General features: G+C 39.3%; 5 protein-coding genes across 5 annotated transcripts; 3 read left to right on the top strand and 2 right to left on the bottom strand.

Annotated features, from left to right (window-relative positions):
• Nucleotides 1–3,394: 3,394 nt before the first annotated feature.
• Nucleotides 3,395–5,293, bottom strand: AMO1 (peroxisomal copper amine oxidase; the record flags this gene model as incomplete). Its single annotated transcript, XM_064819974.1, has 8 exons — nucleotides 3,395–3,500; nucleotides 3,561–3,988; nucleotides 4,047–4,087; nucleotides 4,148–4,551; nucleotides 4,606–4,906; nucleotides 4,960–5,041; nucleotides 5,099–5,148; nucleotides 5,206–5,293. The coding sequence occupies 8 exons, from the start codon at nucleotides 5,291–5,293 to the stop codon at nucleotides 3,395–3,397; spliced, it is 1,500 nt and encodes a 499-aa protein (XP_064683894.1).
• Nucleotides 5,294–6,357: 1,064 nt separating this feature from the next.
• MBP1_1 (Transcription factor mbp1) lies at nucleotides 6,358–7,563 on the top strand (the record flags this gene model as incomplete). Its single annotated transcript, XM_064819973.1, has 3 exons — nucleotides 6,358–6,992; nucleotides 7,057–7,074; nucleotides 7,131–7,563. The coding sequence occupies 3 exons, from the start codon at nucleotides 6,358–6,360 to the stop codon at nucleotides 7,561–7,563; spliced, it is 1,086 nt and encodes a 361-aa protein (XP_064683893.1).
• A 2,033-nt stretch (nucleotides 7,564–9,596) lies between these two features.
• ATC70_000558 (uncharacterized protein) lies at nucleotides 9,597–11,276 on the top strand (the record flags this gene model as incomplete). Its single annotated transcript, XM_064819972.1, has 4 exons — nucleotides 9,597–10,158; nucleotides 10,229–10,339; nucleotides 10,406–10,996; nucleotides 11,056–11,276. 4 exons carry the CDS (start codon nucleotides 9,597–9,599, stop codon nucleotides 11,274–11,276), a joined length of 1,485 nt encoding a protein of 494 aa, XP_064683892.1.
• Nucleotides 11,277–12,083: 807 nt separating this feature from the next.
• ATC70_000557 (uncharacterized protein) lies at nucleotides 12,084–12,392 on the top strand (the record flags this gene model as incomplete). Its single annotated transcript, XM_064819971.1, has 1 exon — nucleotides 12,084–12,392. The coding sequence occupies one exon, from the start codon at nucleotides 12,084–12,086 to the stop codon at nucleotides 12,390–12,392; it is 309 nt and encodes a 102-aa protein (XP_064683891.1).
• A 2,467-nt stretch (nucleotides 12,393–14,859) lies between these two features.
• On the bottom strand, nucleotides 14,860–18,275 carry ATC70_000556 (uncharacterized protein; the record flags this gene model as incomplete). Its single annotated transcript, XM_064819970.1, has 13 exons — nucleotides 14,860–15,228; nucleotides 15,288–15,439; nucleotides 15,494–15,595; nucleotides 15,654–15,898; nucleotides 15,951–16,203; nucleotides 16,257–16,394; nucleotides 16,456–16,582; nucleotides 16,637–16,745; nucleotides 16,800–16,951; nucleotides 17,007–17,192; nucleotides 17,260–17,388; nucleotides 17,444–17,667; nucleotides 17,726–18,275. The coding sequence occupies 13 exons, from the start codon at nucleotides 18,273–18,275 to the stop codon at nucleotides 14,860–14,862; spliced, it is 2,736 nt and encodes a 911-aa protein (XP_064683890.1).
• Between the last annotated feature and the right edge of the window lie 932 nt (nucleotides 18,276–19,207).

Below are 19,207 nucleotides of genomic sequence, written 5' to 3'. Positions count from 1 at the left end.
TCCATCCTTTGTCTACAAAAACAATTGGAAAGAGAATCATTTCTAAGCAGGCTTGATACGGACCAATTTAAAAATCCTTATGGTACACCTACTAACTACATACTTGTGGCATTTGAGCGCAATATTAGGGCAGTTTTTATTAGAGCCGCTCATGCATCTTGACTACATATACTGCAACACATTCAAAAAAAAAAGTAAGAGATGTGTGCCGTACAAGGTGAATAAAACCACCGGCAATGGGGAGGGGGTTTGGGGGGAAGAACGTAACGCGTCTAATCCAATACTTGGTAACATTGATCTATACAAGGGCTTGATCGCAGCGAAGCAAAGGTGCAAACCTATAACAAACAAGCATCCAGTCCAGCATTTGATAGCATTGATCTATACGAGGGCTTGATTGTTGCAAAGCGAATATGCAAAACCACAGTATTCAAGCAGCAAATTCGGGTTTTCATTTTCATTGTTAATAAGCTTGCCAGCAACATAGTGCATCAAAAATTGCATGAATTAGCTTTACCAAAACCAATATGCCTCCTACTCAAATTAGAAGCTGCACAGACTGCAGAACTGCCTTTCCAGTAAATTGCAGCTACCAGAGATGTGATTTATGCCGTGTAAATAAACTCTATAAAGCAATACATAACCCAATTTGACAGTTTTCAAGCCTTCATATCTTGATATGTAGACCTTTATGAGCCACCGGAATAACGCCAAACAATTGTACTTGAGTGGTAGTAACTTCCTGACACCTTTGCTCAACTTTTTGGGCCAAAAAAAACATGGTAAAAAAATCGACCAAAAAGCATAAGAGGTACCTCATGGTTTTTTTTACGAAAATCAAACGATCGCGTTTTTCACCTCAAAAATGAAGACTTTTACTATGGTATGTATTGAATCAAAATGTTTCTCTCTATCCAAAGCAACCTCTGAAACCACTTTTATGAGGTCTTTATATGCAAAATTTTGACATTTTGGAGAAACCCCTTATTTCGTATTTTGTGAAATTGCTCAATAAGTTCATTCAAAACATCTAGTTTACTTGGCACCGTTGGATACGTCATGAAAAGTGCTCCAAGGATGTATTAGGAAGCGTAGTCTGAAAACCACATTTCATATAGTCGAATATCACAAGGTACATTAAAGAAGTCGAAAAAAGACAAAGTCTGTCCAATCTTGAACAGAAAAAATAAACTGAGTTTGAATCGATTTTGGCGGCGGCGTCGCTGCTGCTGGCTGAACAAATGCCTTTCTGTTGATGGCAATGATGATGACAATGATGGTTGCGATGCTGATTAAATGGGGATCATGGAATTGGAAGGGCAATTGATTAGCGCAAATACTTTTTTTGGGGAGATTTGCCTTATGAAGAAGTCTCTTGCAATGAAAATATCTCAAAAAAGTCGCTGAGGGGATACCTCTGCTCCTCCTCCCTCTGATATAACCTTCTTTTACTAACTAATAATAAATTGTTTAAAATCTACTTGATATACCAAAATTTATTTAAATGCCTTTGGCGAGAGCCTACAGGGCGGCGCTAACATCGAGCGTAGCGAGATAGATCGGCTAGTCATATAACATACTCAAATTCAATAAAAAGAAGTTGTCAGAGGTACCAAAAGTTTAGAACAATGAGCATTGGACAAGGCTCAAATCCCTTGTTCGCATTTACAAGCATGCATATGAGACCTTGAATGAAGAAGAAGAAGAAGAACAACAACAACAACAAGCCTAAAATCATATTAATGAGCATTCGGCTCAACCCTCAAGTGAGATTAGAGTTAATCATTAGTGAAGATAGACACACTCAGAATCTACCAACTGTCAACGAGATTCCAGCCATCATTCCCAATGAATACCCTAACACAAGCTTTAAAATATCCTCATGACATACCGAAATAGGTTTTCAGCTAGTGGTAATAGTCTCTCTTAAACGGATTAATGAAACGCATACTACCTACATGCCATGTTGAAATGCTGCAAATAATAACTAGGAAGCTGTGATCACGTATACTTTGGGTGAGCCAGACTGACTGGCGTTGTTAGATATAAAAATGCACAACACAATCAAGAGAAAGTATTCAGGCTAATTGATAGTCCTTTCAATTCCATGATCCCCATTTAATCAGCATCGCAACCATCATTGTCATCATCATTGCCATCAACAGAAAGGCATTTGTTCAGCCAGCAGCAGCGACGCCGCCGCCAAAATCGATTCAAACTCAGTTTATTTTTTCTGTTCAAGATTGGACAGACTTTGTCTTTTTTCGACTTCTTTAATGTACCTTGTGATATTCGACTATATGAAATGTGGTTTTCAGACTACGCTTCCTAATACATCCTTGGAGCACTTTTCATGACGTATCCAACGGTGCCAAGTAAACTAGATGTTTTGAATGAACTTATTGAGCAATTTCACAAAATACGAAATAAGGGGTTTCTCCAAAATGTCAAAATTTTGCATATAAAGACCTCATAAAAGTGGTTTCAGAGGTTGCTTTGGATAGAGAGAAACATTTTGATTCAATACATACCATAGTAAAAGTCTTCATTTTTGAGGTGAAAAACGCGATCGTTTGATTTTCGTAAAAAACCATGAGGTACCCCTTATGCTTTTTGGTCGATTTTTTTACCATGTTTTTTTTGGCCCAAAAAGTTGAGCAAAGGTGTCAGGAAGTTACTACTACTCAAGTACAATTGTTTGGCGTTATTCCGGTGGCTCATAAAGGTCTACATATCAAGATACGAAGGCTTAGAAGCTGGCCAATTTGGCTATATTTCATACTTTTGGTTGTCAATAGGCTAGTTTTTGTTATGCTACAAAGACTTAGAGATATTGTATGCATCAATCTGAATTTAGAGCATGCTGTTACATCCAAATATTCAGCCGGAAATGTTAGGTTGAGTGGCACTATTGTATCGCTGTATCATAGCACAATGATACCGCTTATTATTCAGATGATGGTGGCTGTAAGGCATGCTGGAAATTATAGGGTTCCCATAACTCTGTAGCTCAAATTACTCGGTGGTCTGTATAATATCCGTTTCTAATATATAAATGACAATTGAGACCATCAAACTCACTGCATTGAATTGTGATATGATGAGATTATTAGCGAGTAGCTTGACACATCACACTTTTTTTTTAAGAAAACCTTAGAAAGATAGCTCATTATAAAAAGGCAAAGATTACTAATAGTCCTGCAATCATGTAAGACAATCAACCATAAAAACATCATCTTGCTCAAAGGGAGAGCTTGAGCATTGCTCAAAACGCATACATTTATATTCTCTCTACAATTACCACTACATATCTCCCATTCAATGCAAGTTTTTTGTAATTTAGCATTGTATACATTTATTCACAGCTTGCCGTGCATACAGCATGAATAATAAACTACTCGTGGTTGACAGAGTTTCCATTGTAAGTAGGTCTCTTATCCTCGTCTTCAGAATCATCCTCATCATGAAGCGTATTGACTCTTGTAGCATAAGGATTGCGTCTACATGATGAATACAATAAGAAAATATACCCTTCCTATCACTAATATTGTGCTACTTACTTTTGCGCTGCTGAAGAAGATGCAGTAGCAGATGATTCAGCAGAGACACCTTCACCTCCAAGTCTTTGACCACCTCTCATACTGCGAATAAGTGGTTGTTGATGCTGAGAGGCTGGAACATTGGTGTGAGACATTCCGTTAGTTGGGAATAGAGTGGCTAGTAACCCAGTCAACATATTTATCAGTGCGATCACAAATCCGTATATGAAATCAAATGCAGAATAGATATATTCAGTTGCGCCTCCATTGTTTCCGCTGATGCCACTGCGTGCTGAAGAAGATCCCGCTTTCAAAGGTTTCATAATGATGGTTGCACTTGGACAGAGATTCAGATCCTTTAGGGTGGTATTGTCGTCTGCGTCTGTGAATAAACGAGTTGGAAATTGAGAGGAAAGTTTGTACGGTTTTTTGGCATCTTCTGTACGATTCTACAAACATAGAATACCTTAGTTGATTGTATTCTGATGGCGACCTATCTCACTTTACCTCTTGAATCCAATTTCGCACTTCTGATAACGTTGATACAGCTGTAACAAGAGCCAGTTAAAGACACGCCTTCAATACCAATCCCATCATGATCCAAGTACCTTCAAACTGATGGCGAATATTGGAGCCATCTAATTGACGAATGTTCAAATTACTGTATGCATGATGACTATTATTGCTCAAGCTACTGTTGCTAGCGCCTTCCTCGGTTGGAAGAGTAGTAAGCGATGTTGAATTTTGACGCTGCTTTTCAGCATTTCTCTGAGCAATCTTCTCTGCTCGATCTCTTGCTATCTGTTCGCGCACTCTCTTTCTGTGTGCTTCGTCTTCTTGACGCTCTTTCTTGATCTTTTCAAAGTAAATCTTGTTTTCTTTATCGACTCTGGACTGTTGGGCTTCCTGGAGCATTTTTGCCTCCTGTCTTCGCTTGATTTCTCTATCTTTGGCATCTTGTTTCTCCCGCTCTGCGCGTTCTTTGCGAACCTGCTCCAATTGTTTTTGCATTCTAAATACATACATGTGTCAATACTGTGTTATCTGCTTATGCGGTTGTTCTTACTCTGCTTTCTTTATGTTGATTTCATCATCCTGTTCAGCTTTTCTTGCTGTGCCTGTATTCGAGGCAGATGCTGTATCTACTATGTGCGCGGTATCATTCATTGGTGGTTGTGGTGCGGGAACTGGTGTAGCAGGAGCTACTGGCACTGAAGCAGAAACTGGTTGTTGTGCAGGATTTGTTGAGATTTGATTCACGGTATTAATCTTATCAACAATTTCTTGACCAGTTAATGTCTCAATGCCAAAGTCTCTAATAGTGCCTTGCTTGATAAAGTAAAGTATGGGGACAGTTTGAATAGGATCTGATAGCAGCTGATGAGTGCTTTAGCAATGTTAATCACTTTCATGTGCTTACAGTATTGACCAAATAAGGCTGCGTTTTCTGAATGTCTCTCCATCGCAACAGCAACTGTGCTCTCACGGATTGCCTTGGTAACCTACAAAGTAGCAACGTTGGCATCCAATCTGTATGAAGAGCACTTTTTCTACAGTACCTGCTCATCTTTCAAGGTATTGTTTAATGTGTTTGTCTTTTCAGATTCATCTGTGCTATTGATATCAGTTGCTTGTTCCTTCTGGTACATGCTCATTGTGATGTTACCGTGGATGTATACGAGAAACACACATTGCTTTTCAGCTACTAATGAAATGGCCTCTGCAATAGGACCATCGAACCAGATGTCGCTCATGATGATGTACAAAAGAGAAGAAGGGTAATAGAAACGCAAACAGAGATGCAATTCTACATAATTAGGTGTTTGAAAATCAAATTGGTCCATAACACTTTGTGCGTCACTGGCCGATTCATTCATTTGTCTACCAGCATCGTAGCCAATGAGCCCTTTACAACAGCACATCAAACAAAAACACATGGATTATGATTTAGAAAACATATTTATTAATTTATTTTAACGTATAAACATTGAATTAATCAGAGAGATTAAAGAACCTATGAGCAATAAACAAGATGATTAGATTTTTTTTTCCATTGAAAAATAAAAAAAAAAAAAAAAAAGCAAAATTATCAAAATGTGTATTTGAGAGCGCTCAGGTTTTAATGGTGAAAGAGTTGTCATCAATAAAGATTATGCGTGGTGCATGATCAAACTCATCAGTGCTTTCAACCAAATACACATTTTCATAATTGCCACATCTACTGACTGATGACTTACCATAAATACGTTTGATTGTAAAGAAAAAAAAAAGAGTTCAAGTATCGGAAAAATTTCTTTCCTTTTAAAACAAACATCTTTTTACATTTCGAAAAAATTTATTGCGGTTCGAAAGGTCACAAAGCAAGTCTCTGTCCCTGCTTTATTAGTAGGCATTTGATGATGATTGTGGCACTGATTCTTACTTGAAATCCAGATACGATTAGAGTACTCATTGTGAACAGCATACTAGCTCGCTACATGGTGTATAGTACTGATATATATCAGCGAAATGCCGTATTGAATCAAGAATCAAAGCAAGATTTGATAGATGACGGCATTTGACTACTTCAGCCTCAATGCTAGAGCATTGTCGATGTCATTAGTTTATAAGAAATGATTTTCGCAAGCAGATATATCGAAAACCACTATGATGCAAAGACTGCTCAAGTGTTTCTGGCACGGTTCAATTGATTTGTTTCCCTGAGATGATATTAACAAAAGGGTGATCATGGCAAATTTGTGTTCCGCAAATGAAATCATTTAAAACAGGAACTCAAACAGATGCGCGGCATTCTTTCCAGCATAGATATTATCAAACCATGCCACTTCAATCATCTCCACTGCTGAATATCTCACTGCCTGAGCCTATTGTGTTGCCAACAGCACAACTGGCAGGTCTATATGTTTGTATGCTCGGTATCGACTACGTCCTGCTTCGCTACCAGAATAAATTGTTTGTATCCAGAAAGACACTTCGAGCTGGAATGACAATTGTACATGCCATTGTGCCTCTCGCCATAGTATCGCCTTTGCAGCCAAATAATGTTACATTTGCTGCTGTGCCGTGGTTTCTGGCTTCGTATAGTGCATACCTACCTACAGAAAAGTTCACTCTGACTGAATGGATAAAGGCTTTATACAATACCATCGTGGATCGCTCAACGATCGCTCCAGATAGTAGAATGAGCGTCAATGCACTAGGCCTCTTGAAATGTTTGAGAGGTGTTGTCAAGTTGGCTACCCTTTATTTTGGTGTGGAACCCTTTCTGCCAACAATGCCTGATGACATGTTGAGATATCCTTGGCTGAGCAAGGAGAATTTGCTGGATACATTCCTGTTTGGACTAAAAGCCTACTTGATTTTGGGCGTCGTTGATGTAACAACTGGATTAGCTCAAACTGTAACTGGATGGCGTATGATTGACATGTTTGATTCGCCTTTGCTGGCAACCAGGTAACATGCTACTATAGATGATAGTTTTGCCAGTCGTTAACAAGATTTAATCGTATCAACGCAGCCCAAGAGACTTCTGGAGGTAAACCTCTTATGTTCATTTGCTTCTGAATCGAGTTACTAAATCACAATTTGTAGTAATCGCTGGAATAAAACAGTTCGCAATCTTCTGCATAGTCAAGTTTTTTCTACTCAAACAGACACAGATTTAAAGAAAGACGACGAAATGAAGGCAGTGCAGGTACCAGATGGGTTCCTTTCGACAAAGCAAGGCCGAGGATTGATGGCATTCGTAGTGAGTGGCGCATTCCACGAACTGATCATCTGTAGTGTCTGCCGAAAAGTGACATTAGAGAATTTCTGCTTTTTCACTTTGCACGGTTTAGCATGTATGCTGGAAGTACAATATTTCAACACGAAACAGCAGCCAACGGGTTGGAAACGAGCAGCCAGGATTGCACTCAATTTGGGCTTTTTGGCATTGACAGGCCGTTTATTTCTGGCGCCTTTTCTCAGAACCAGATTCACTGAGATTTTGCCCATCACACATAGCTTAAACCTCATGCATTGAAAATCTCATTTATAAACATATTTGTCATATATCTGTTACATTGGCTGCTTCAGATAGTAGCAGACAAATGGTGCATGTATTGACGACATTTGTGTCCCAATTTTATTGGAGAATGCATTCTTCTGACCTTCTTTTTGGTAGTATTCTTGAAAAATAGGTAGAGTGAATGGTCATTAAAACAAGTCTTAAAACGTAGAAAATAACACAATAAAGGTGCATAAGCCGTAGGACAGCCCTGAATGCTGTATCGTATCAAGACTACAGACTGGTGCTCACAACTGGCCGCAGAAAGCGGAGATCGAATTACATTTTTCCGCTGGTGAAACTTTTGCATCCAGGATGAACTGGATTCCATTCTTGAAACGTTTTTTCTATATAAATCGTGATTGTTGTACCCTACTCTCTAATACATATATGAAAAACACATTGAGCTGCATTGAATGGTGCTAGTTTGATATGTTTATTGCTAGAAAAATATTGAGTAGTACCTGAAAAACCAAAAAGACGTTTTCTGCTAAAAAGTCTATTTTTTGCTTACATAACATCCAAGTAAATGATTCAGAGTGCTGCGTTGTACCTTTAGGAACATTTTTGATATATTATACACTAAAGAAAAAATGCCGTTTTTGGGGTGAAAAATCCGATCAATTGGATTTCGACAATTTTGCCTTTACTACACGTCCAAAATCGACGGATTTGACCTATGTGAAACAACACTGTCGTTGTTTTAACCAGTAAATTTGTAAATTTTTTTATATAAATTTACCGTCAAAACATCGAGCCTCCCTTTGGAGTAGGAAAAAAAATAAAATAAAATAAAAAAAATAAAATAAAAAAATAAAAAATAAAAATCTCTCATATTCTGTAGCCCACTATTTGCGATTTCTGGCCAAAATGCTCCCTCTACATGCGCTTCCTTGATTCGATCATTGCGGTAAAAACCGCCAAAAAGCCCATTAAAAGAACGTCTGTCTACGTGGTATCAACACTTGATAACGTAGCAAGCCTGATAATCAAAATGAAAGCCTTTACTTGCTGTACATATTACGTTTGTTGGCTCCTCATACTAAAAATACGTTATAACGTCTTTTGGTGGGAACACGCTGCTGCGCGTAGGATGATTCATATCCAGCTTGAGCATTTGGCTGTGGAGAGGTTTATTATTAGATTGCAAAATGTATGGATAGATTACACAGGCTCTAAATTAACGACAGGAATAGATCACTGTTCTCTCTACAATGCTATGATTAGGTCTAGAATAACGTCTCAGTTCCTGGGGCTTAGTATACCTTTTACTCCCATTCTTTATAATTCATAAATATGGCACGAAAAAGGCGCGTATGAAGAACCAACGATTTACTCAATTTTCAAACAACATTTTGATAAGTATTGTATGATTCTTTTAGCGTTGTATGCTGTAAGACTAATGCTCTGCCATCTGGATTATATATTGGCCTTGTTTGATAATCATAGCGAGGTAATATTGATTTTCAAAGGTTTAGTTTGGGGATGTAAATTTTATAATATGATCGACTGTATCAAATGGAAGAAGATTAGATTCGAGAGTTTTCGCATTATTCAGGCAGAATACTCAGGACAGTGCAATATATAGTTAGCTATGATTAAGTCATGTCATTATCGCGAATCTTCATCATTTGACCATTATGAATTGTCAAGTGAGGGGCGATGTCGTCCCACTGATATAAATCAGTGTCTAGGATATTTGAAATGCAAGCATTGATGAGATCTTCCAGTGGATGTGGTTTCATTAGTGATGGCCTGTACCAATTTTTTTCCATATATGATATGAATAAGCAGAATATATGTTTTGATGTTGCTTAATTGGATCCAACCTGTGGAATTAATCCAGTGTCATCAATCGTCAGTCTTTATTCTCAATCAGGGGAACCGTAAACCTTAGATTTAATGTGACGAACAATTGTAAACATTCGTATCAGAACGCAGTAAAGATCATTTAATAGAGCCAATGAAACGCAATTCAAACTTCCTTCTTCCTAATTTTATTAACTAAAATGTCATTGCCTGAATACTTGCCCACTGCTCAAGAGACCACTAGCTCATTAAAAGAGCTCTTCCGCAATGTCAACAAATTGGTTGACGATTTCGTGAACAGTGATGACAACAGCCACAGGCTTTCAGAAGACAAGGTTCGCCGATTCGTCTGTGGCAACTTGTTCATTGACAAGCTGGACGAATTCCACGGCAAGATAGAGATGTTGAAAGGCTCTCCAGCCACTGAATGGTCGGTATTTATGGCAGAGATGGCTGCCAAGAACAAGCTTAGGCCTAAGGAGGAGAGATTGTCCTTTGGCGAGCTGTCCGCACTGACTTCAGCCGAGTACCGCGTGCTTGGAGAGAATGAAAGAAGGCGGTTGGAGTCAGTTGCAGCCGCCACAAACAATGCTGAAATTCCTTCTTTGCTTGCTAGAAGCGAGCAATTTGAAGATGATATGAAGAAAATGAACAACAATCTGAAGTATTTGATGACCAACTACAACACCCATGCTTTTTTGATAACGTACACTGATACTTTGCATGAGGAATTGTATCCTCCAGGCTTGTATAGTAATTCAGGTAAGTACTCTTGTACGTCTTGCTGGTACAATGTAGAGTCTAAAAAAATTGATTGCACATTGATTCATAGCTATGACAACGAAATGCGTCAATACTGTCAATGCTAAACTCTCAACATTCTCAATCGTAAGCTGTTTGAGAAGAATGGTGTTGGGCAACTCTGTAGTGCGTTTTACTGAAGGTAAATGATTTGGAAAATGCATTTGGCACAGCAAAACTCATCATTTCTGATAACCGATTTTTAAAGCACAAAGGGCTGCTCCCGCTCCTCATAGACAGACAAGAAAACGCAAGCAATTGCATTATCCTGTCTTGCCTGCCGCAGTGCCTGCGGTTATCGATTTGCCGGCTTTTGGTGACCAGGATGACAGTTATGCTGAGGCCGATGAGGCTGAGGTGACTCCTCTTGTTGAATCTGATGTGGATGTTGATGCTGTCAATGTCGCTTTTGTTGACGTTGTTGGTAATGACATTGGTACTGATACTGACACGAACGATGAGAACGAGGATAATCAAAATGCTGAGGCTGATTCCGAAGGCGTTTTCAGCAGTTATGATGAGAGTGACAATGGAGACGACAATGATCGTAGCTATTGTAGTGGTGACGATGATGAAGATGAAGAGGACATCAACAGCGCCTCCAGAGTGCCAGATTGCGCTCCCAACTCTAAGCAATTGCCGATCCCAGCAAAGCTACGCGGCCCATCTGCTCACTCTGCTGCTATCACATCCCATGCCGCTGTTATCACCTCTCCTGCCACTGGTCATGAGCCAGTAAGAAAGCGAACCAAGACGGACATGAAGAAAAGTTTGCAGATTGCAGTCTCTGCAGCCTTCAGTAAGTGTGATAGTATATAATCTTTAAATAAATAGGATTGCTAATCTTATTGAGGATAGATGAAGTTAGCAGAAGACAATACAAATGTGTTCCTTGGCTGTCTTTGTTCAATGACGCGAAGATGCGTAGTTTGGGCGTGAAGATGGTTGGATGGCCCACTGGCATTGTTCCTCCTGTTCGTGACGGGAAGACGTCCTTCGATGTCTATGACGGCGACAATTCGATGGATACATTGCTTCAGGGCTTTAAGGACAGAACCATCTATTTTGAAAAGCTGTGAGCTGATGATGATGACAGTGATGAAGATAAGAGCAACGCTCAAGGGGACGAAAATGATAATTGAAATAATATTCTTCCAAAAGTTCAGTAAATATTTGTTTTTATTTTAATATCACATACACCAAGTAGCATTGTGTTGGATCTTTGACCTTTACCTTCCTTTTTTCAGTCAAGGATTGCACAGATGATAAAGAAACTCGAGCTACAAAAACAAATATCGCGGGCAACGTAGAGCAATGACAAGATATGATTCAAGCATTCATATTGGCACGATAGAGACACGAGCAAATTCGCAGTTCCCTACGAGACAACATGCCGTAAGTATGGCACTCGGTTCCATAGGTATAGAGTATAAAGTGCTATAAGTATGGAGCAGGGTACCATAGGTATGGAGTATAAAGTGCTATAAGTATAGAGCAGGGTACCATAGGTATGGAGTATAAAGTGCCGTAAGTATGGAGCAGGGTGCCATAGGTATGGAGTATATAGTGCCATAAGTATAGAGCAAGGTACCATAGGCATGGAGTATCTTTTGCCATGGGCCTATGAATTTGAATGCCATACTCTTGTTATATACTGCAATCTATAATGGTTACCATGGAGCATCATATTTTACTTCGATTGCAATTGTTCAAACCACTTATCAAAGACCTTAATGCTTAGTTATATCCATTTCATGTAGTGATTGTAGGTCATAGCATCTCCCACATCTAGAGGGACCCCAACTGTTGACGACTGTTAAACGTTTGAATCTCTCTTAACGAAACAACTTCAGTTAATACAGCTCACTTTTCACCACATAAATACTATGCCACCCACAACACGCAACAGATCAGCTGCTCTCCAACTAGATATTACATCAGATACTACCACTGCAGCATCCCCAAAACGCAAGAAAACCGGTTACCGGGCAGGCAGTAAGCCCAAAGCCGCTAATGCTGCAGCCCTGACAGTAGCTCCTGAAGCAATTGTTGTTCACCCTACTGCCGAGGAAATTGGGCAGAAGAAGCAACAAATAATTGAGGAAGAAATTCAAGAAGAAAAGAAAAGAAAGCAGCAAGACAAGAAAAACGACAACAAAAGAAGAAACAAATTGCGTGATGAGGCAACCAGATAGTCAACGATTTTAAAGGTGATCAGGAGAACATCTGGCAAGCTTTGTTGGCAGCAATCAATGATTTCAAATTGAAGCGCACCAAGAGTAAGCAGCCGCCCATTTCCGAGATGCAGATCTTCCGAATGTGCTTTGCATTTTACACGCTTCGCTTTCGCCACCAAACGGAGCTAAACATGAGCAACTACAACAAGCGCTATCTTGGAATGGACTTCTGCGACAAGGTTGGAGACTGGTTGCTCATCTTTAAAAAGGTTGATGCTGCTCTGATTGAGCAAAACCCTCTTGAGGAGACCATGTTATTGTATATGGCAATGAGAGGACGAAATGATCGTTCTTGGAGACCTTGTTTTCTTTACTTCACTGCTTTCATGTTCTCTTTTTTTAATGAATTTGAAATCAAGAAAAGGATCAAAGTTTTGTTTTCGACATTGGAAGGTACGGCCAGCCAGGAGCAAGTTACTGAAGCGCGCTCGCGTTATAATCTTGAGGAATAAAAGCTTCTTCGAAGATTAGTACACGTTGGCTTTGTAAATTTCGTTTGTTAATGAAATACCAAGTAGTGGTTCAGATGTTGCTTGGTCTTTGTTCATGATCGCGTACTCTACGTCTGTTCTACTGTGATACATCTGATTGTCAGGGAAAGTGAAATATGATGGTATCTGGGCTTGACAACTATATCTTGCCAACAACCATTTTAGAAACCAAAACCAAATAAGTTTCTTATAAACTACACGTTTGGGATGTTCAGCAGGTTCAAAGACAATCTGGTGCCGTCAGAATAACAGAATTAATGTCTAAATTGAGAGCAGGCGTTATCCACATTTCTTCGTATCTAGAAGTGATAATATATAGTATTCTGAATCATTGTACAGCTGTCAACAAACAAAAATTGTGAAAGTACACTAACAACGCATAAAGGAGTATCAATGGCGGATAGCCACTACCATGTGTTGATAATAGTACAATATGACATGAGATATATCAAAAGACGACACATGTAAGAAAGAAAAAAAAATCAAACAGTAGATTCACTTAAGTTGAATCGATGTATACCGTTAACGAATTATACGGCATATGTTTAGGGAAGTGCTAATGAAAGATTTGACATTTCAGACGTTAGCTATGCAGTGGTTTATGGATTGTCTGTACGAGCTACAACTTCAAAGACTCAAAACTGTTAAAAATTTATTCCACTTCAAGCCATATATGCTCCTTTGATTACTGCAATCCTTGAATGTCAAAACACTACGTTAATGATCACAGACTATGTCTTCTCGTATCATATTGTCATTTGCTGACATTCTTGTTAATAACCTACAACCAAAAATGCTGTATACGGTACACTCTAGCCATGTACTATCACAAGCAATTGAAACTGATTTTTTTCTATCTTTCTTTATGCTTTGCCGCTCGATGTTACCAAGTATTATATGGTAATTGGTCCTTGGTATCATCTCAAACCAACATTCCCAAGCATGCCATCACTTTGACGGTAAATTTAGGCATCAAATTGCAATTTAATAAATTATAACCAATTATACATATATTTTGTATTATTTATACTTTCGTCTAATAGTATATAGCAATTATATACGAAGTAATCAACATTATAATCAACATAACAAAAATTGATCACGTGCAATTTTTTTACAAGATACAATATAGAAATATAAATTCTTAGAAATTATCTGGGATGTTTTTTTTTGCTTGGGTAGAGCGTCTAGTTGTCAAAGTAAAGGTGCTGGTTCAAGGCACGATCTTGGCTTTGTTTTTTTGTGAAAGTGTCGTGTGTGTAGAACTGTCATCGTGGTTCAAGGTGATGCATAACTTTGTTAATGTATTTCGACATTATTTCTATCGAATCATGACTTAATCAATAAGAAAAAAAACACTCTTATGCTATGTAGCATTTTTGTGAACGGTATTTTACGCAAAAATAAACAATACAAGGGAAACGAGATCAAATGAAGGGTAGAAAGGCAATTTATTGATATTGGTTTACTATAGTAATAGAAGCACACTTACCTCGAAAAGAAAATGGCAATAGTTCTCCCCTATTTTGAAGGTATTCTGGCCTACTAGACGTTTACCACCTACCGTCTTAAATAAAAATGGCAATAGCTCTGTCATATCATAGAATCAGGCAGTTGACAATAATAGGAAAGCGATCCATCTCATTCCTTGATTTAAACCGAGAACACATGGGCTAGGTCTTACTGCAAACGTATGCAACTGGACTTACCAGACAAAAAAAAATCAGTAGAGAAAAAGAAGATTTCTAAATTTCAGCAACCCTTCTCCTGTAGTAACATTGACCAATCGCTCTTTTCGTCTTGGTGAAGGCAATCATCTATCAAAAATAGATCAAGTATAGCCTTTTTTGGTAATAACATACAGCTTTTGGGAAATTTATAAAGTAAATGAAAGAAAAAGAAAAGTCTAATGGATTGGAAAAAAGGAAAATGCTCTACCTACCCAATGACGCATCCCCGATCTCCCGTAAGACTTCCTGTAGGTCTTCTTCATCATCGCCACCTTCCGCGAAATCATCATCTTCGCTATCTTCTTCAGCGACAGCATCACCTTCATTGAGCAACTCAAACTGCTGATATTCAATGACCACCAGATCGTTGGTTGAGCCATCTGGGGTTGGTGTAAGACTGATGGTAGGTTGGACCTGGTTTCTGACCTGCTGCAAGGTCTTCTTGGCTACGTAGAGCCGGCGACAAGTTTGAAGGAATTGCCTTCTCAGCAAATGGCTCTCTTGGCTTCTCAAAGCCCTCTCCATCTCATCATACTCCTTCGTAAGGTTGGAGACAAACCTATTTGATTCCTCCTATTGTTTGGATTTGGTGAGCACACGATTCAAGTGGTGGCTTCATCTGATGGCCTTACAATTAACAGTGTTGCCTCCTCGACGTGTCTGTTCAGAAGATGCCAGTTTGCCAGGGCATCCGACAGTCCCAAGATGTTCTCACCTTGAGCTGAAGTTCTCAGCTTTTCAACTTCCCTGCCAACGGTCATCTTCATCTTGTCTTCAGCACCATCTAATGCGAATATTGTTGAGTACAAAATCCTAACCACTCAATTGCTTATATTACCAAAATACTTTAACACTAAAGCGTTGATGCGACTAATGACTTTTTCGGTTAGCCGGTGCAATGCTTCAAGAGAGATTACAATACGGGCTGCCTTGGCAGTTCCTACATAGATTGTTCATTAGACCCTTGCCAGCCATTCCGAAACTTGGATAAGACTTACCAGAGGAGCCTGCAGGTTGATGCAGCTTTTTCTCTCTCATGACAATGGCAAAGAGGAGGTGAGTAAGGTAATTGTTTAGAGCATCATATCTGCAGTCTTTGACTTGGACATGATACTCGCCAAACAGAGGATCCTTGAAATTTTTGGGCCTGTTGACAGGCAAGAACTCAAATTGGCGCTCCATGAGTTGGATCTTGACAAGCAAGGTCTTTCTCAAGTGCTCAACATGATACCCAGTAAATTTGCTGCAAGCACAACAAGGTTAGATCTGTAATTCTCTACTGATTAAAAGCTTACCTCTTTGTCTCCTTGTTGATGAGCGTCATATGCTGAGCAACCAAAATCAGATAGTGTACCTTTGCGTTACGCAAAGCTTCCACTCTCTCAGCACTGTTTTGAATCTGTTCCAGGCCAGAAAAATCAGGAAAAATACAGAGATTATCTGCATGTTTGAGCCACTCCTGCTCCAAATTCTTGTACTCTGCTATCGACATGTTGAGAAGACGCATTTTTGTAAGCACCTTCTTGTACTTTCTGTTGATGTAAGAGGCTAGAATGACAGCTATGTCAGTCTCCGTCCGTCAACATATGCGAGGTCCTTACCCAAAGAATCTATCTTGTCACTTCTATACTTGTCCAAGACCTGTGTCAAAAGAGCGTGTCGGTTGGCCTTGCTCATATTGCGAGACATGCTTACAAAATGATTGCAGTGGGACCACACTCTTTCAACAGATTCGCCATCTATAAATTGGATGAATTAATAACAGTCTTACAGTTCACAGAGAAATTCATAGTCGCTTACCTGTGAGAGCCATACCCTTCACATATCTTGGAAAGTATTTGACTTGGCAGTTGAGGCTGTGAGCCAAAGCATGGAAAATGGCTACGCCATAGATGGGGTCATGTCTATTTATGAGAGGGACAGACTCCTAAATCAAACAAGGCATTTAAGATTATGAGTAGTGAACAAGCTGAATGCTTACCTCTATTCTTTTTTGGCACATGCAAACGATGTCATACAAGACAGCCAGCTTTTCTTGGTCTCCCAAGTTATCAACCACATGACTGATTGCAGCCAAAGCGTACTTGCGTCTACAAATTATGATGTTAGCTTTTCTTAGGTCGCATCTTTCCTTGTTGATTTACCCTTCGCCACCAAAGATGTCAAAGATACGCTCGACAATACCATGTCTGGCACAGTTCAAAGAGAACACACCACACTCATCAAATCGGTTGCCATTTTGTCGTCTATGGTCAACACCGGCCTTGAAGTCACTGTCAAGATCTCGAAGTAAGCACTGATTTGACATAATTGTTATTAAAAAGTGCCTCATATATTAATCTTTCAGGTACCTCTTCGTCAGTGACCTCAGTGTGATCATTGAACCGCTCAACTTCCTCAGGAGGTGCCACCAAGGCACTCTCTGCTCTTGACGGAGCAAAGATGCCCTGCTCCCAGTTGTTCTTGCTAGAGTTGCGATCTTTGCGTCTTCTCCACGAAAAATTACCATCCATGGACACAAACTTGCGTTCAGCACCCTATCATTTTTGTTTAGAGAGATGCTCCAGGCTTTTCTAAGTTGCATACGATAATCATGTAACTTACATGGCAAGCATAGCAACCTACTTGCAAAGCCAACGAATTCTCTTCACGCAGACGATCCATTGCATGCTTATGAACATTTCTGTAAATCACTTGAAGCATGTTATATACAGAGGCATCCATCGAAATGAACTACAATCAAAGAATACATGTAAGCGGACATCATACTACCAAGGGGTAGACTTACGTCCTTGCTGAATCCACCTCGTTGCAAACACCAAGAATTGTAGATTTTGGTGAATCCATGGTTGGAAACATAGCCATCTAGCTTGGCAATGTTACCATACTCAAAAACTGAGAAATGGATTGCCGATTTTGGTTGTTGAGTGGAAGTTGGGAGCATCTGACAGAGCACAAGGGTTTCCAAAAGAGATTGATGATCACAGTATGCCACCGAGAACTTCGAAGGTCCTAAAACAGCAATTTAATCAATAAAAAATGAAAAGCTTAATTTTGTACGATCAATTACCACCAAACATGAATCCAGTCAAGTCAGAGGTGCGTCTGATTGAGCAGTTGCAACTAGCAGGCTTCTCCATTTCCAAGGGCTTCTCGAGTCTAAAGTCGGGCTCGCCACACCTCTTGAAAGACTCGATGAATGCAGTGAGCAATGCTTCACTGCCTTCCGCCCAGAACTGCTTTCTTTGCTTCTTCGGGTTGAAGTTACGATTGTGAACTCGTTCTACACGTTCAACTGGAGCTGGATGATCCTGACTGTCGTCGTCCACCCACATACCAAACTCATCAGCATCTTCATCCATTTGTTGTCGTGCCTCTTCAAGTCGTGCGTACATTTCATCTGCAGATCCACTGCCATTGCTTCTACTTCTACTTCTCTTGGCAACGTTCTCTGCTTCTTGCTCTGCAAGTCTGCGCTTCATGGCGTCACGTTCTTTTTTATACAACCTTCTGTCATGTGTAGTTGCAGTTCCGTTCTGGATTCGCTTCATTCTGTCCAGCTTTTTAAGTTCTTGCTTCTTCAATTGCTTAAGAAGCTTTGCGTCTTCGATGCTACTCATGGTGATATTTGTTTATAGAGAAAGAGAAAAAAGGTTTTCGAGAACAAGCACCTCATCAGACAAATATTGAGGACAAATTACAGGGTCTGTGGAACACAATTAATTTGAATGGCGTCAAATGTCGATTATAATTAGATTACTTTCCTCATTTTCGGATATTTTTAGAAACGGATGGCTGTTTAACTGTTTCTGCCTATGGTAATGTATGTAGCAGCTTTGGTTTGGTAATTATCTCAAGTAAACAAACGTCAGAGCCTCTATGTAGATATCACTGCTGATGCCAACGAGGACCACCATATGTAGCAGCTTAGAAATACACGCAAAATTGATTAAATAAAGAAAATAAATGTAGGCATCAGCAAGCCAGAAGTTTGGCCAAAATGAAACGACGTAGGCGAAAGTGAAGTATAAAGTAGGCAAAAAAAAACTCAAAATGCAAGCAGAAAAAATCAAAATGCCAGGGGAGATTGGAGGGGATTGTGCCCAAAAATTTACAACCAAACTTTTTTTTTATTTTTTATTTAAGCTGACCCTCGTTGATTCAACCACTAAACTGAGTGTAGAAAACTTCAAGTTCTGTCGTTAAAACATCGAAGAGTATGGTAATATGCGGTGCGGATTTGATCGATTTTTCATGACCCAAAAAAAAATCGAGATAACGTATCAGTAGGTAAAAGACAGTCGAGAAGAACTGTTTGGCACTACTCTAAGCGCTCAAAACATCTTGTAGCAGGAGATATCAGCGATTAAAAATCGCCAAATTTGGCAGTAAATTTCTTTATATATGAAGAGCAAAAGGTTATATCGCCAAATAACCATGCGAAAACAGAATGTGATTAATGAGTCAGACGTGCTGCATCTTGTAAAATTCAAATTTGAAGTAGAAGTTGATGTTTGCGGTATTTTTGGAGTATTGATACATGTTGAAACGT

The sequence above is a fragment of the Mucor velutinosus genome (genome assembly GCF_035048745.1).
Source record: "Mucor velutinosus strain NIH1002 chromosome Unknown tig00000041, whole genome shotgun sequence".
Lineage (NCBI taxonomy): Eukaryota > Fungi > Mucoromycota > Mucoromycetes > Mucorales > Mucoraceae > Mucor > Mucor velutinosus.
This window is presented reverse-complemented; position numbering and strand designations above follow the sequence as displayed.